Raw genomic sequence first — 19224 nt, forward strand, 5'->3', positions numbered from 1 at the left:
TTTATAAGGTTATAAAACCCCCCATAACTTTTGGGCGCAGCATCCAATTTCAATTTTGTGAACGCGAACAGATTTGAAATCACGATTTTTATCTTAACCCATGTACCAAATATCGTGAATGTGCTAGCAAAAATTTTTTTCGATGGAATTGTAAAGGAAATTTGAAAATTATCATATGATCTAGTAGACTTTTTTGCTCAACACAATCCCAAGAATCAGAAACTCGACGCGCCCACTAAGGCTATCGAATCGCCCCGGCTTAGTGTATATTTCTTATATTGTAAGAGCAAAAGACCTTAATATAATAACAGAGGAAACATATAATCTAACCCCACGGATAAAGAGTACAGTAATTTTTTGAAAATGACTGTGCCACCTGACTGATAAAGAAATACCAAAAAAATGTTCGCAAGTAACGTAAAATGTTCTAAACAATGTCTTTAAAATAACTTAAAGCTCTATAATAAATTGGAAGTATGGAAGAGAATAATTAAATACACTAAAATATGGTAATATATCAAAAATTCCTTAATGTGTAGGGAAGATTTAGACATGCCGCCGACAATGGTGGTGTATATTTGATAATTTTATTAGGTACACTCCCACAATGAGCAATGTTTAATTTTCATAATTTATTGTTATACCTAACACTCTCTGCTATATATTAACTATGATAGACGCTACAAAAGAAAACAAATAATTTGTTGATAGCTTTATTCCACATTAATTGCGTGTAACTGTATATGTGAACTATATTTTTGCCTTTACAGTCAACAACAATGTTGCAAACTGTTGATAATAAACATCACCACAGGAGGAAAATTCTATTAATTAGGGGTTTTCCTATTAAATGGAAAACATATGGTGGCTTTGAGGGGAATTGTTGTGTTTTTGTGAACGACCACAAAGGTGTGGGCAAACAGATGATACCGCTTTGAAAAGGACATACCTATTGAGAATGTTGACGACTGTTTCCAAGAAAACTTGAAAATGTGTATTAAAAAATTTACTATTACATTTAGTTGGTGTTGTTGTTGTTGTTGTTGTAGCAGCATATAATGCTGGGTTGGCAGCCGCTGGCCGAAACACTTTTGGTTTCGGGTCAATCCGGTACGTAAGAACCCGCTGCCGTGGGATTGATTTAGTTGGTATCGTTTTATTATACTGGATTAAAGAGAAATCACTTCATGCTGTGACCAAGGGGTTTACTTGTGTCGCGTATGTTTAAGAGAGGAAAATAGCAAAATATGTATGTGTATAATAGTGTATGAAAGGCAAAAGAAAGAAATTGGCATTGAATAGCAATACTCTGGGAAATTTGGGGATCAATTTAATACACTATATGGTGGAGATTTTGTATAAGATTTTAATTTAAATTGGAAAATTCAAATGGCTGGTTGGCCGCAACATTTATGCCCGGGTACCAAAGAGCAACTTCTTAAAAAAACTGAAACAAATGTCAAAGTCGGTGAATCAACCAATCAGAAACCGGCAAACATGTTGCACATTTTTGCTCGCCCATATTTGTCGTGTAAAAAGTTTCTAAAGAGAAAGCTTTTCAGCGCCATTTTTGTTCAAAGAGAAGTGAACCTTTTGCAACTTTTTTGGTGTACGGGAACCCATTTTGGGGAAAATGTGTAAAACTTTTTAGTACTAGAACGAAACTTTTATGTTAAGTACGTTCAATCAAGAGTGTCGTAATGTCACCGAACAGTGTATTTCATGCAGGTTCTTAAGGCTCTCATGCCCTGGACAATAAACTCTCGACCCAATATTGCTAAAGATGATCTTACCGTCCCATCAGACATACATAGATCTCATTATCTTTTTTATTTTGCCAAGGACTTATCTTGGCTTGACAAATATCGATCAAAAACATGGCAGTGGTGAAGCAGTCACTATACTATTAGATATTAGAGAGAGGCTTAAACCTAACCTAATGTCACTGAAAAGAAGAAAAAAAAAAAACAAGTTAAAATGTATTAGTCGATTCTGTCGACAGCCTGTGTGAATTGAATCGTTCACCTATGGACAGATCGAATACCGGCTACATAACCAAGATCCTTTTCCCAAAAATTATATCTTTTTTCGAGTAGCTATTGCATAAAGAAGAAAATATTGGTTGTACCGATGATATTTTTGAAAATTCTATATTAATTCTAATCTATTTTATAATATGTTGATTAGGGTTAGTCATTTTTTTTAGATTCAAAATCTGTGGAATAAGCATATAGGGCAGGCAAAAACAAGCAGAATTGCGTTTTTACTTTTTCGAAATTGTGAAAAAAAGTTCCGCACAAAATGCAATTACTTTAGCTCAAACCCGACTTTTTTATTTGAATTTTTTGTGATTTTTAAAATTTGATAATATTTTTTTAGATTTCTCAAGCACTAATCCTCTATATCTTTCAATTATATTGATTTCTTTCGAAAAATCGTATAAATGGTATAGCGGCAAAACAGCTTTTTTATTTCATTCGGTCTTTTTGCTTTAAAATTTTTGATCCAGTTATCACTGTTTTTTTTTTTGGACATTTTTGAAACTTTTTTAAACGACATGGCGATGTGAACACAAACTATGGGAAAATAATTTAAAACTCAAAACGATATAAATTATGTATTATGACATTACTTCTGTATTGTCAAACTTTTATTAGAGCAACTCGTTTAAAATTTTTAAAACTGGGAAATGAAACCGAGTTGCAAATTTTAAAATCGATGTAGCTTAAAAACTAAATGACAGATTTTTGATCAAATTGCATATTTGAAATCGATGCACTAAAACCAACTAAAAAAAATTATTTCCAAGAACAACTATTGCAGAAAAAAAATTCTCAAATTTAAAAATTAAAAAAAAAAAGTAAACTAAAAAAGTTTGTTTTTAGCTAAAGTAATTGCATTTTGTGCGGAAGGTTTTTTTAAAATTTCGAAAAAGTAAAAACGCAATTCTTATTATTTTTGCCTGCCCTACATGCCATTTCCACAGATTTTTGATATTCGAAAAAAAATGAAAAAATGACTAACCCTAATGTTGATAATATACATATGAGTAGTTATGATGTAAAGGAGGCAACTTATAATCAATGCAATTATTTTTTAAATTTTCTATGTATAGTTTGTAAGAGCAATAATGTTTAATATTTTATTTATAGTGTAGCTATGAAGTAAGGTGGAATCTTTGTAATTACATCTGAATTGACCATTGAATTAACCATATGGCTTCGATTGCAAAGTAATGAAATAAATAAAAAAATAAAATAAAATATTTAGTGGGTTTTCAGAATCGGATGGCCTTATTTAAACGTATACACAGCACTTAAACAAAACTGTTGAACTTTCGTGATCGAGGCGCTCTAAGAATTGGGTTTGCGTAAAATATCCAAAGTTTGTACCAAATCGGTAGCACCGTTTAAAAGATATCGCGCATATAATTATAGCAAATGTTTTTGAACTTTTTTGGGAGAGGTACCGGAAAGCGTGGACCGATACTAACCATCTTCGAACTTTATTTATATGCAAAGTTTGGACCAATGCAGTATCCGGTTTGTGAGTTATCGTGCAAATCAGCCAATTCACATGGTGGCTGTTTTTTTACAACATTCGTGGATTTTTCTGAGAAAGTATGGACCTGCCTCAGAAAAAATTGTAGCCGCGCAAAAAGGGCGCAAGTATAAGCTGTTGCAAAAAAATCAAAACAATTTGAGAGGTGTTGTAAACTGCACTTTTCCAAAGCTTTGTGTGGGAGGTACCTGAACGCGTATACCGATAGAATCCAAAAGGTGGCGCAAAAGTAATCCTCCTATCAGAAAATGCTATAATTTTTGCGATTGGCCCCTAATGTCAGTTCTGTTTTGACATTTGTGTAGTAAACACATGCGAAATACACGTTGATAAACAATGTTACGCTACAATGCTCCAGAACGCGGAATATTGGTGACTATTTGACCAATAATCGGTCGGTGACTTTGGCACAACGTGAATTTCGTCGCAGACGTTTAGCCGCTCGCTTCGAAAAGACTGGCACAAAACGAGATGCTGCCAGGCATGGCGGACCCCGGAGTATCCGTTCTGCAGAGAATATTGCTGCTGTAGCCGAGGATGTCACGGAATCGCCTTCGACATAGACCGGACGACGTGCGGCGCAAATGAGTATCAGTTGACGGTCTTTACAGCGAATTTTGGTACGATATTTGAAGATGTTTCCGTACAAAGTCCAGACGGTGCATCAGCTGTTAAACGCTGACCGCCAATCGCTCCAGACTTCTTTTTGTGGGGCTTTTTGAAGTCGCGGGTTTATGTCAACAAGCCTCAGACTCTTTCAGCTCTTAAAGACAATATCCGCCAAGAACGTTAGGACCTATCGTCGGAAGTTTTGACCAAAGTGATGTAAAATGCCATAAAAAGGGCTCAAATGACAATAAACGGTGGCGGCGGCCATTTATCTGATATCATATTCTCGACTTGATGTAAAAAAAATTAAAAGAGCAAATAAGATAATCCAAAAGAAAAATCAAAGTTTTCCATTTTTTTTTAAATTACAGCCAAAAAACTTCGGAAGATTACTTTTGCGCCACCTTGTATATTCGTACCTGATCTACAAATGTCTGGTAGAAATATTACGATGTGCAAATCGGTTACTCAATTCGAGAGTTATCGTGCGCACCATTTTAGCGAAAAATTTTCAACTTTTGTGGGGAAATACCCGAGATAGTGGACCATCTTCGAACTTGAACTAAATGAATATTTTATACCGCTCCAGACAAACGGAATTGTCTGAAACAGATTTTGTATAAAAATACTTGAAAGTGTGTATACCCTCTTTATGGGTAAACTTGAAGTCAGTTACAACAACATCAAGAAGTCAGAATAAGGTGCCAATGGATATAATCATTTCATAATTATTGTCGCATTTGTTTATTCTTCGCTACCAAATATCATACGCTGAGGATATCCTTTTAAAAATATATCTTTGAAAATGCATTGTCACATATTTCCAAAAGTAACATTTTTTCTTAGAGTCCCTTCTATTGGATCGAACATTTTTCTTCGGGCATATATATTCCTTTTATGAACTTTGCGACTTTTTTTATTCTTCTCCCACACACACACAGAAAAAAATTTTTACACGCAAAGCATGCACATGCTTATGGAAAATTGTGGAAAGTAACCGACTTGTTATGACTAATAAAGTTTCCCAGAATGCAAAATAGACTGTTGTGATGTGTTTATAAATTATATATTTGTATTTGAAAAAATATAAAATCATACATACTGGCATGCGGACGGACGAATGGACAACCATTGCGATAAGCCAACACCATATTATACAATATACACAATGTGCATACATACATAAATGTTTATTTTGTTTATTGTTTTGCGTTAAATAGTTATTTATGCCCGCCCGTAATGCGCCTCGCACATAAACAATGCAAATGATTAACCAATGCCCTGTATTTTCATCAATTATTTTAAATATAACATTTTTTAAATCTATTTTTAATTTGTTTGTTGTTTTTTTTAGATATTTTTATAGTCAACCAACCACTCGAGCGTTTTGATATCGCCTTTTATCTTTTACCGCGGAGTATTTTTTGCGTATGGTTGTTTTGGTCAAATTTCTTTTTATTGCTACTTGTTACAAATGCAATTCTAAACTGAACCCATGGCGAAACTGAATATGCTAGTACAACTGCAGAAAAAACACCATTTGGCGAACAAGTATGTGAATGTATGTATTGTCTAGCCGCATATTAAGCGTTGTTGAGCTATCGACTAAGTTTGGTAACAATAATAAGTGACATATACATACATACATATGTAAGTCGTTAGCCTAGTCACACCCTTTACAAGTGCAGGACAATTTTGTGGAAGATAATTATTATACCCCACACAACTAGGAGAGAGGGACATTAAAATGTTTTGGCTCCAAAGTATGTCATACATCGAAATAATATGTCATACATATATCGATCTGGCTACATGTTTCCATCTATCTATCCATATAAACCTTGTAATCACGTTATAGGTCGCAATTTTGATTGCATCTTCAACATTGTTAGTGGAAGTCCCCGATGTGAAGAAGCCTATTCATTCTGATGATGCACGAATAACATTTATGGATCGAAATTGACAAAAAAAGTTTGTAGAAGAAATAGACAAATTTTCTCTTTAGTGAATATCTCTGCTTCGATTAGGAGTACTCCAAAACAAAAATTAAAAGTCTCATCTTTTGATTGATGGCATTAAATCAATATAAAATATATTTGGTTTTGTATGTGAAGCAAAAGAAGTACTGCAAAAGGATCTAATCCTTTCCAGATTTTTTACTTAACATTTTAATTGAAATGGCAAATATGTCTGACTCTAATAGGTGTATTACAATAACGTAATAAAAGGAGACCATGAGATATTTAACTCGGAAGCATGCTGTATAATTTTTGTTTCACTTCTAAGTATTTATTTATTTCAATTTTCACTACGGTGTAATATTAAAATAACAAATTTAAAATTATAACAACAAAGTATCTTAAATGCAATAAGGGAGGGACGCTTAAAGTACTCCAAAGCAATAATTACTATGTATAAACAAGTGAGAAAAGAATATAGTCGGGACGGGGCCGACTATGTGATACCCTACACCACTACACCTGTGCATGTTAACATTGTAAAGATTTCTTTTAATGAGATACTAACGTTTTCACATACCCTAGCTTTTATACTAAATGACTTAAGGGTTAAGTGAACCAAAATAAGTAAAGAAGTATCAGTCGGCTTTTCGGACAGAGATATACCCTTTCATATACGGACAGATCGAATGAATTTAGGTATTTTCAGAATTTCGTGACACTTCTTGGACATTTGAACTTGCCGACAAAAATTTGGATTACGATTGTAGTTCGAAAGTGTTGCGGAGGAGGTACCTGAAGGTATGGACCAACATAGGCCATTATGGAAGTGGATCTTATTTTGGGAGTCATATATTTTCGATAGACATTGCGCCCACTTGGGCCATTGTATAACTTTTGGACCAGTAACACGGAAGCATGATCTTGTACACGGAGAACATAATATCGCTGTAAACAGGACCACAACGAACAACTCCATAGATCTCTCCAAGCCCCAAAGGATAGACCCTTAACTGCACTTGGACACAAATCTTGAACTTTTGCGGCAGGCTCCTTCCTCTTTGGGACCCCCAAAAAATTCCTTTACTTTGGCGTGACTACAAAAAATTGAAAAACGAAATGTATTGCCGACTAAGGCGATATCTCCAATGTTTCACCACCTAAACCATCCTACTATGCATCGATGTAAAGATAATTCAAAATTTGTTTTTGGAAGGATGACAGTCAATGCTGTAATATTTGTCATTACAATTGAAATCCCAAAAATGAAAACATGGTTTGGATTAACGCGACTATTGCGATATATCAGTTGTTTGAACACCTAGGTAGGCTCATACCTTGCATTGTTTTAGTTATAGATCTAACCCTCCAGTGCCCTGTAATAAGTCCGACAGTGATTCTCATCTCTAACTTTTCGAGTGGGAGAAGGTAAGTCTTTCTACGATGAGTGATTAAAGGACAGATTGCTTTTGATGTCATGCGTTCTGGTTGCATAAGTAATCTGCGATGTATCTTTGATGAAGTTTGAGAATGTAGTCCAACATTGGTAGCCTGATTCATCAATTGGTAGTCGATCTGGTAATTCATTTCCCATTATATGTATTACTATGTTAATTCAAGAAGACAAATCGGCATAAGTTTGAAAGTCGATTTTGTGGACGAAATGTACCGTAGCCTATGGCAGTAAAAGAGGACAATCAGAATTTCTTTTTAATTATGTTTTTATGATTCCTTTGTATTTCTTTTAAATTTCGGGCCTTCAAGCTGTATGTGCTTTGGATGTCCTTCATACAAGTGCCATAAGCCATCTGAGGTGTGCCTTCGCAAAGTTTGCCGATGTAGATTAGTGACCTAAATCGATCGACTTAGCAGCTAACCTAAAAATGGTTGTTGTTTTTATTTGGAATGGCTAAATGGAATTTGCATAGGTAAAACTTAAGGCCTCGACACATAAGCGGCTGGCTCTCTGGCTAAAGTCAATTCTGGAAAAAGACTAAAGGCCAAGTTTGACCTAATTCAAATGGGGTTCTGAATTTCTTTATTCGTTTCCCAGAAATGACTTCAGTCAGAAAGCCAGCCTCTTATGTGTCTAGGCCTTTAGCCTAGAATGACTTCAGTTTTGAAGAAGTTATTTTTGTAAGAGTAACTCTTATGCTATTTCATTTTGATTACAAGTATACATATACTTTTTTCTGTGTAAATGACCATACTTTCTGAGATAATAGTTCTAAAATTCTTAAAAATTCTACTGCCATCAACAAATATGTCTGCTAACAATGAATACTCTCGAGTGGAGTAAGTGCTTTGTTCAAAAGGAGAACTCCGCCATAGTTATTTCAAGAGTGCATCATTTTCAAAAATGATACAATTATTTCCAGAGTAAGGGACTCTAATTTCTGAAAAAACCGCAAATTTATTGTGGAAACTACTTTTTATATAGGAGGCCGGGCACCCATGAAATCTGTGATTTCACAAATATCTAGTTTAAGACCTCATGTCTTAACCTAGACTCAAAATTAAAAAAAAATGTAAATTCCAAACTATCATAGTCTTCTGAAATCCTGCAGACCGAATGCAACTGTTCGTTAATCAAATATACAATATTAAAAAATGTCCCATTATGAATTATGCGAACTAAAATATTCCCAGCCCATGTCTTTTTTAATATTTTCATTTATTCAACAATTTATTCTTGATACAATTAATAAAATTATGTTATTTAATTAACTATAAATAAAAAGTTTTATATTTCGGGCACGCAAGACAAACAATAACGTCTGTGTCATTTATTAATTATATCATTATGATGAAGTACAAATGTGGTGACAAACAGCTGATGAGAAATCTGGGCTCAAGTTGAATGTTTTCATTAAGCTCGGATCGGGACCAAATTTTTTTCACAGGTAGGTGTCGTCACCCTGATCACAAATATATACCTATAATACTTTGTGGAAGTCCATACTTCCCTTTTGTCTAGGTAATTCAAAAATAAAACCACTTCTCGCCTGAGGTAAATTAAACTCTGGATCTGAAGGTACTAGCAAAACGTATATGTATTTCATTAACAAAAAGTTGTAAAACTTTTCAAATTGATAAGGGGAAGTGGAATAATTTTTATATTTTTGAAGTTTCTAAAACAGAACAATAGTTGTGATCAACACAAGCCCTTCCTAAAGTAAAAATATACAAAAGAGTCTGATTAAGTAGCAAGTAAACAGTTCATTATTCTTGGAAAGCGTTGTCTGAGTCATAAGCATTGCAGAAAATTCATTCATAAACTCTGAATGTTTATAAAACAAAACAAACAGAAAAAAAGAACAAAATCTGCTTAATGTAGTGGCGGCAAATCAACACTACTTGAAGTAAAGCGATGATTAAATAAGCAAACATTCATTTTAATAATTATCATAATTTGCAAATAATAACAGCAGCTTCTCATCTTTCAATAGACATAACAACAACAATGTTTCCCATATTTTGTGCTAAGAAAAGTATGTTTTCAAGGGGCTAATCAAATGAATCCCCATAATTTTTGTTGTTTTTTTATACAATTTATATTTTTCCAAATTGATTCCATCATCTGGAATTAAATCTGTGTATGTATTCTCCGATAACTAGTACACTAGCTTTACTTTAACTAACTACATTACAAAGATAAAGCAAAAACAACAAAATTCATAACAAAATCCATAAAAAATCAAATCTCAGTACATATCACATCTTTACTCACCGCACGCCAAATACGTTTCGTGGGCGGGGATTTTATCAACCAGCCCTCGTAGTAAATTTCTTTGTTCATATCAATAATTTTTGTATGTTTCCACAATTTTAAATCAATTTTGGCGTCTTGTTTATTTAGATTTTATGTAAAAGGAAACAAACGACGACAACTGCGACAAAGCAACAAGAATTAAACACGATTCTAAAAAACGCAGTTTCAAGACTAATTTTGATAATCTCCACCCAAAAAAGTGTATGTGTGGTTCCTCGTTCGTTTTTTGTACTTTCGCTATTGTGTTTCGTGTCACAGGAAGTTAGATATTTTTCTTTTTAAATTTCACTTTGAGCTTTGATTTTTATATCATATATTAATCTCAGGTTTCTTTAATAAAATTCCACATGTACTTCGATCATATTTTCTTAATGTTTCACCAATTATGGAGTATAAAAATTAACAATAGAAAGGAGGACACTCGAACACAAAATAAAAAAAACAACTGAGGCTAGTGATTAGAGCTCGCAAACAATTGATGACAGTATAGAATCGATATTTTTTTAGTATCGATTGTACTTTATGCAATCGGTAATATTGGTCTGTTCCGGAATTCCAAGAATCAGGGATGCCAAGTTGGTGGGTTTTCCGCTACTTGTGGTGATTTTTGACGTACAAAAACCACTTTTTATTAGTTGAAGCGATTTTCTGTTAAGGTAGCGGTTGTAGCGATTTTTACGTAACATTTGTTCTGTTCCAGAACCTGCAAGAAGCTACTATTTTTTTTTACTACGATAACATTTTTTCCTTTATGTTATCGGAAAAATAGTAAGAATTAGTAGATTCTTGCAGTTCTGGAACAGACCAATAGTTTATTATAACTGTGTTCCTTTACTTACCTGAGGTTACCATATTTACCATTTGTTACCATTTTTAACCTGCAAAGCGTTCCTTAGGCCATGTTTATACTATAGCCTTTTGCAGGGTTAACCTTCTTTATGAGGATTTGTTTGACGTATATGTAATGGAATTGCCATTTAAAACCCAGTGGGTTTGTTAAATCCGGTTATATATAAACGTACTATTAACCCCAAAATATGGTAAAACTGGTAGCAATTTTTAAGAGAGTGAGAGAAGAGAGAGTTCACTTATGCCTTTCTCTTCTACCACAGGCTACCACACAAATTTCTACAGGTAAAAAAATGGTAGAACTGATTTTGCGACATTTGTTTGACAATTATTTCACAATGAAAAAAATGAACGAAAAACTGAAGAAAAAGTCGAACGCTGACAAAACTAAATTAAAAACTGTGAAATAAAAGACGAATGTCGATTTTTTATGTTTCTTTTTGACATTGCTGCCAAATCCACCATTTTTCCGTTCCTTTACTTTTCTGGTAAAAATGTTCATGAGAGAGCAATTTTGAGCAATATTGACACTTTTCTCTTTTACCACTCTTACCATTAAAAAAGTAAAGGAACAAAGCTTTAGTAGATTCTTGGAGTACTGGAACAGACCACATATGATATTTATCGATCGGCGATAAAATTTTGCCGATGCGAATACTCACAAGTTTGACGCCTTCAACATTTTGGTATCGACTTTGTTTTCATCGTAATTTGGCATAACTCGCTTGTCCAACAATTTTTCTTTACACAAAACGTTTTTTTGTGTGTGAATTATTCCATATAATTTGTAAATCCAGTAAAATTCATTTAATAAATTTCATAAATTACCTTGGTATTTGTCGGTGCAAAAATAAATTAAATTTATTGAGTGTGTACTCAAAAACAAAACCGAGCATGGCGACACAAGTAACAAACAACAAATCTGGAACGGGCTGGCCACGCCGAGGCAGCCAAGGACAAGTGGATGGTGCGAATAATGGCGCACAGAAGTTTAGCCCAAATCAATCGTTGACAATAAACCGTACAATTAACTTGTGAGTAAATAACATTTTGTAGAAGTTGCAAATTGTAGGTGCCAGGTGCCTCGAAAGTGTCGAAAGTGGGTGAGAGCATTTTTGAAGCTGAGTTTGAGTTGCCATATGTTCAAAAAATGTAGCACACTGGGGACATGTTAATTAGGATTTCTGTTATGGATGAGTCTTAATGCTTGTTCCTGAACCTGCAAGAGTCTACAACTTTTTACTACAATAACAATTTTTGGCATATCTTTCTTTTACCGACCCACCGCAGAAAATTGTGAGAAAATTACCACAGATAGTATTGCTTTTCATGCCGATTCCAACGATGTATTTCTTTTGTTGGGGAAATGTATACTTACCTCCAAAAATTCCCTTGTTTACTTGGGAAAAAAATTACGATTTAAAGAAAATTTGCGTAGCCGAAATTAGCTCCTTTCCATAGGAGAAAGTTTTAAATCCCCGGCCGAAGGCCGGCTACTTAAGAAAATGACCAAGACGGGAATACACGCGCACACCCGATTTTTGAAATTTTTACCACACACAGGTAGGTCTCATTGTCCTGAACACAAAACTATATATATAATCTCTGGGAAGTCCATACTTCCCGAGATATAGGCCATTATAGTTCCAAATTTTCTTTTAAATTATAATTTTCTTTTGCAATTGCCGGTCTTCGGCCTATATCTCGGGAAGTATGGACTTCCCAGAGATGGTATATATTTTTTTGTGTTCAGGACAACGAGACCTATCTGTGTGATTTCAAAAAAGTCGGTTGTGCGCTTGTATCGGGTGTGCGCTTGCCGAAAACTTGCGATTTAAAGGAAATTTTTGGATATTTTTCTTTCTATGCCCAATTTTTTGTAAATAAAAAAGTAATAAAATTTTCTTGCATCTAGGAGGGTATTATAAGTTGGTTTTGGCCAAAAAATTTGTAACGCATCTTTTTGGTATATATATATATACCAAAATGAATGTCTCGACGAGCTATGTCTGTCCGTCCGTCTGTCCATCTAAACCTTGAAATCACGCTACAGGCCGTAATTTTATTCCGATCGTCAAATTTTGGGTGTTGATGAAGGTCCCGGAGGGGAAGAAGCCTATTGATTTTGAAGGGGTCGGAATGGGCAAAAAACTAATTTGGTGAAAAAGTCAACATTTTATTTCAGAGCGAATATCGCTTCTATATGGGGTATATCAAAACCTACTAATGAAAGTAGAAAATATCACCTTTGCAACGATGTAAGGTAGGTTGTCGTAGGCGGTCAAACAACGAAGATATCGCAATAGCCGCTAAAAGAACACAACTTTTCATTTTTGCGATTTTAATAATAATGACGAATATCACAGCTTTGATTGGGAACTTTCCAAAAGCAAAGTCTGACTATGAAAGTAGAAAATCCCATCTTTACAATGATGTTAAGCAAGTTGGCGTAGGTGGCCAATTAACCGACATATCGCAATAGTCGTTAATACATCCCTTTTTTAAATTTTTTTGTAATCACGCAACACGTCACAATTTTGATTGGATCGTCACAAAATTTTGGGTGTTAATGGGGGTCCCACAGAGGAAAAAACCTATTGATTTTGGTAATGGTCGGATATTATTCAGGGGCTGGAATGTGAAAAACGTATTTGGAGAAAAGGCCAACGTTTTATTTCAAAGCGAATATCTCTCTTCTGTAAGAGGTATATCGAAAGCAAAACCTGGCAAGGAAAGTAGAAAATATAACCTTTACAACGATGTGAAGTAGGTTGTCATAAGTGATCTAACAACAGAGATATCGCAATAGTCGGTATTGCATCCCTTTTTCCATTTTTTGTGCAATCACACTACATGTCGGAATTTTGATCGGATCCCCACGAAAGGTGGTTGATCATCATCACACAGAGAAAGAAGCCTATTGATGGTTGGAGTACATCCCACTTTTCAATTTTTTTATTTGAGTTGTACTGACGATGCACTTAAATGCATTTCAACAAAATTGACCTGCATTAATGAAAACACTCAGAGCAAATGCGCTAAGCTATCCCAATTTTAATATTTTGAATTTTGCCAGTAAAAAGCTTATGCACAGGGGTAGTGGTGTAGGGCATCACATAGTCGGCCCCGACCCGACTATAACCTTGGCTCACTTGTTTTAAGTTTGTAGAACATTTGAAATGTTGACCACATGTAATTCATTTCATTCATTCATTTTCATAAATTTCTAATTGCGAACACGTAAGCAACATTTTGAGAACCACTTGTGATTAAAAAATTTACACAATCTGAGCCTAGCTACAAAACTCACGCTCCGAATTGATCCCATTATTCACATTACAAACATTAAGTTAAAAAAAGTGTCCACGCTAATTGCTTCCATTTCTTTTCAGATATCCACTCACAAATTATACTTTCGGCACAAAGGAACCACTTTTTGAAAAAGATCCCTCAGTTCCTTCGCGTTTCCAACGTATGCGCGAAGAATTCGATCGCATTGGTATGCGACGTTCCGTTGAAGGTGTTCTTTTAGTCCACGAGCATGGTTTGCCACACGTACTGCTTTTGCAATTAGGTACAACATTCTTTAAACTACCAGGAGGAGAGCTGAATGCAGGCGAAGATGAAGTGGAAGGACTTAAACGTCTATTAACAGAAGTAAGTTGCCATTAAATTAACAACAAATATTAACTACAAATGAAGAAAAATTGTAATAACGAGACAAGATCATGTGGTGGTCAATTAAAAATGGACAAGAAGAAAAGAACCTTAAAGAACCGATTGTGAACCAATAAATGCTGCTAACGCCAATACTAACATTATAAAATGTATTTATTAAATGCTGATTGTATAACAACGTAAAGATGATGTATTTTGAAACAAATTCATAAAACCACACTACAAATGATATATTGTCGTTTTGTAGAATATTTGTATGGTTATTTGGCGTTGTGATGAATTGATGAAAGTCTTGTTAATTTTACTCATCTTACCCTTAATTGCCACAAAGAAAAAAACCACTATGTAATTAAATAACAAAAAGTTGTAAATCACATCATTAATCAAGTTTTTATTCAAAAATTATTGCATTGTTATTGTGTATTCGAATTGTAATTTATTTAGACTTTAGGACGTCAAGATGGTGTTAAGCAAGAATGGATTGTCGAAGATACAATTGGAAATTGGTGGCGGCCGAATTTTGAACCTCCACAGTACCCATATATACCACCTCACATAACAAAACCAAAGGAACATAAACGTTTGTTTTTAGTACAACTCCACGAAAAGGGTAAAGTTTTCATTTATATATTTTATTTATAATATTTATTTTTATGTATTTGTCATAATGATGTCTTAGTATATAGGGTTAGATTTTATGTGATAATGAGGCATTGTGTGGATATTTTGAAAATGTTTCTTTAGCAATTTCCTATTCTATAAAACTACATTGTTAAAATTGTATTAAAGCATTATAAGGTGACAAGCCCTTCTAAAGATACATTTTCATAATACTTTTTACACATTCGGAGTAATTATTGTAACAAAATTAAAAAAATCTAACATATTTTATGTTTTTCCTTGTCTAGGAAATTTATTTCCAATAGGCTAATGATAATCGAAAATACCAGTCAAAACAGCTTTGTGTATATCGGAAAAATTCAAATACTCTGTAGCCATAAACTTAAATAAAGTTTAACTTTTGTGTAAAGTGGAAAATTTTTTTGGAGACACATTGTTAATAATACTGCGTAAATATTTTAATTCGCGATACATTTCGTTTGCACATACTCGTACACTCCTTACTGATCTTAAAAATGTCATTCAAATTCTTTTGCCATTTCCCTATATGTGTGTAAATCATTGTTTGAATTTTGTGAATATGTCTCATTTGTGTAAAGACATATGTTTTTGTTTGTTTTCAATATATTTTGAAATGTATTAATTTTGTTCAAGAATTTGATTGGCTCGTATTTATGTATAAAGGGAATTTAGAAAACAAAACAAGTTGTATATCTTTCATAAGACTACATATGTCCTGTGATGTGACCTATTTTGACCAGGTTACATAGTTGTAATTTAAGGGGTATAGTTGTAGAATATGAATTATTTTTGATTATCATCATGAAAAAAATGTATACTTGTATGTATAGAATAATGACGTTCTGTACTTGGTATAGATGATAATTGTAATGGCAAAAATGTCTTATCTTCTTTAACATCTAAGATTTTCGTAATTAACGTAATTTAAAAACTTTCATTAAGAGGTTTTCCCTAGTTGTGCAGACCAAAGGAACTCATTTCTAATGATTTTTTTAAGGGAGCTACCAATATTTCAAGTAAATCCTTCTTTCATCTGAAGGAGTACACCTTAAGTTACTTTTGGAATGTTTGTTGTTGAAAAATGTTGCATAGTTTTGTGTAAATGGTTACCTGAGAAAACTTTTTTTCTTAAAAGCGTTTTGCTGTGCCAACGATAGTAGGAAACTAATTGTCTGATCTTCATATATGTTGGTGGGCATTTTAAAACTCTAACAATCCTATACTTTAAAAATATATTTAAAAATTGTAAACCGTGAAATTCAAAATTTTAATGTTTAATGTTTTTGTCCAAAAATCGGGCAAACATTTAAAATATGCGCCTCGCTTAAAGACAGGATTTTTATATACCCCTTTTTGTAAAAGCGTTTTGCGGAGCCTACGATAGCTCAAAAACGAATTGTCCAATATTCATATATGTATGTTGTTTGGCGTTTTAAGAACCTAATAATCTTGTCTTTAAGCGAAACAAAATTTTTAAAAATACACTCCAAAAAATTTCGTTTAAAAAAATTGTTTTTGGTCCAAAAATCGGGGAAAAAATTAAAAAATATGTATTGCTTTAAGATAAGATTTGTACGAATTAAATAAGGTCACCAAACTTTATGAAGATCGGTCCTTTCGTTTCCGATCTATTGTTGACACCGACTTCAAAAATGCCATTTCGAGAAAAATTGTGTTAATTTTGTGCCCCTACACAGAAACACCGGATTCTTCGCTTTCATATCTCAGACAATTTTTTCCCAATCGACTTGTCATTTTACCTGTACTTCAAAAAAGCCTATATAATTTTTTCAATTTTTTTGAAAGTGATAAGTAGGGATAACCGCCCTTTAAATGAAATTTGAGTTGCACATGGTTGAATTTGTCCAGAGTATAGACATTGCCTCTTTTGCCTTTTTCATGAACTTTTATTTGAGTTTGAAATTTGGATCTAATTGTGGAACCTGAAATGATCAATTCCAACCCTTGTGGTACGTCCATTATTCTTTTATTGCCGTCGGTTAAGGATATTGGCAAAATCCACAAATTCAACTGTAAATTCAATATACAAATTACCGTTTAAATCTGTAAATACTATGTAAATTATAGAACGTCATTATTGAAGAAGAATTAAAAAAAATTTAATAGCATTAGTGAAATTGTATTTTTTGTATAATATTTTGTATGCTATTTCTCATTGAAACTTCTTTATCTGTTTTTACAAAAAAGTAATCATTTATTTTATTCCATACAAACACTAACTAAACAAGTTTGTAAATATAAATTTTTACATATTAAAAATCCAACAACCAACAAACAAATGCTAATGATAAGTATAATAATAACTTATAACAAAACCTTAAAAATATAAATGCCACAAATCCTAAAATCCAAAATTTTTATATTGTAGGATATAAGCTGTTATTATTTAAGTTTTAAGAAAAGTTTTAAAATTTGTAATACTTTAATTACGTTGCCATTTAAAATAACATATTAAACGTAAACCATTTTTTCTATTTTCTTTCTCGCAATAGCTTTATTTGCTGTACCGAAAAATTACAAATTGGTAGCTGCGCCATTATTTGAGCTTTATGATAATTCACAAGGCTATGGACCCATAATTTCATCACTGCCGCAAGCGTTATGCAGGTTTGTATAAAAGAAACCCTTTGGTAAAATAAAACTTAATGCATTTGCTTTATAATTACAGATTTAATTTTATCTACATGTGAGTAGAGTATGCCTCTACCACAACCACTGCGCCTGCATATCCACCACAGAACTCTTATGCTAATAGAGTGCTCGAACAACATCCAGATGACGTGGAAACCTATAATGATTATATGGACTCGAATTTGTTGCACCACACAAATGTCCATCATTTTTGAACATTTCAAAATTTATTATTATATTAAAAAAAGTAAAACAAACAACACACAACAAAATATATAATTATTTAATAATAAACAAAATCCAAATTATTTAGATTTTATAAATAGAAAGCAAAACTTACCATAAAACCGACTAAATATAATTCTACTCTATTATATATAGCAAATGAAAATCAACAATACAAATTTATATGAAGTTTTATTATTTAATGGATGATAAAGTTGTGAGTATGGTTCGATAGAAATATAGATAGTGATGGTATTTATGATCGTCAACGATATTCAGCCCTATTCTGAATGGGAGTTGGGAATTTTTTCCCATTCCCACATTTTCGTATTCTGAATAAAATTTTGTGGAAGTTTTTTCCCATTTCCCATCTTTCCTCATTCTGAATAAAGTTCGAATTGGGAATTTGTTCCCATGGGAAAAAAGTATACATTCTCTTTGAATTGTGGGAGAATTTTGTGTCTTTTTGTGGGAAAAATCTCCCCAGCACAGTGTGGGAGTTTGAAAAAAAATTTCAAGAAATTTCATATTTTTATGAAATTTCATATTTTAAGACATCTACACGACAAAATTATTGCAAATATTTATAATCGCCATGTGTTTGCTTAATAAAATGTAGACTTCGGATTTTGCATATTCTTATAAGATACAAAAACCTGCAAGAATCGAACATGTTTTACACCGATAAAAAAATTGTCCTTTATGTTATCGAAGAAAACAAAAAAAAAAGTAGTAAAAATTAGTAGATTTTTGCAGTTCTGGAACAGACCATATGTATTGAAATACGAGAAAAAGTACCTTGGTTGATTCTATTAACGCAGCACAGCAAGTAAAAACAAATCAATTTCAAAAGAATTTTTGGCAATAATTATTAAAATATATTGGAAAATAACAATAATATATACAATCTTTACAACTTTTATTCATTTTCGTAATATAACCTTCGGGTTTTTTATATTAGAACGTTGGTTGAAAACGTGTTAGTCTCCTCAACGACACGACAACGATCACACAGACGTACATACATATGTATATGCGAAATTATTGCAATGCTATTCCATTTTCCGAAATGCCTTTTCTTGAATATGATCGTTATTTTTGAACGTAGAAGCTTGAAATTTTGCAAGGGCATGTGTTTTAGTTTTAAGGACCATGATCTGCGAATCTGCACCTGGAATGTTCGCACTCTTTATAGAGAAGGTGCAGTCTTCGCATTGGCAGACGTACTTGAAAAGTACAAGGCCGATATTACTGCCATACAGGAAATACGATGGATTG

General features: G+C 33.1%; 2 protein-coding genes across 5 annotated transcripts in view; one reads left to right on the forward strand and one right to left on the reverse strand.

Moving 5' to 3' along the window:
- dos (daughter of sevenless) overlaps positions 1-10394 on the reverse strand; it is a 32327-nt gene extending 21933 nt beyond the window's left edge. For 2 of the 4 annotated variants that reach the window (XM_073987414.1, XM_073987413.1), the window contains exon 1: positions 9859-10394. In XM_073987414.1, the coding sequence (XP_073843515.1) occupies positions 9859-9927 (69 nt within the window). In that variant the 5' untranslated portion in view covers positions 9928-10394. Of the gene's footprint in view, positions 1-5545; positions 5666-9858 lie in introns of those variants that run through there. The other 2 variants (XM_073987416.1, XM_073987415.1) reach the window with 2 other exon arrangements.
- A 1026-nt stretch (positions 10395-11420) lies between these two features.
- Cpsf5 (cleavage and polyadenylation specificity factor subunit 5) lies at positions 11421-18125 on the forward strand. The gene is made up of 5 exons (XM_073987428.1): positions 11421-11783; positions 14142-14406; positions 14872-15037; positions 17583-17697; positions 17759-18125. Exons 1-5 carry the CDS (start codon positions 11644-11646, stop codon positions 17778-17780), a joined length of 708 nt encoding a protein of 235 aa, XP_073843529.1. The 5' UTR covers positions 11421-11643; the 3' UTR covers positions 17781-18125.
- The last annotated feature ends 1099 nt before the right edge of the window (positions 18126-19224 follow it).

The sequence above is a fragment of the Musca autumnalis genome, unplaced genomic scaffold (assembly GCF_047663935.1).
Source record: "Musca autumnalis isolate F117 unplaced genomic scaffold, ASM4766393v1 scaffold_4, whole genome shotgun sequence".
NCBI classification, from domain to species: Eukaryota; Metazoa; Arthropoda; class Insecta; order Diptera; family Muscidae; genus Musca; species Musca autumnalis.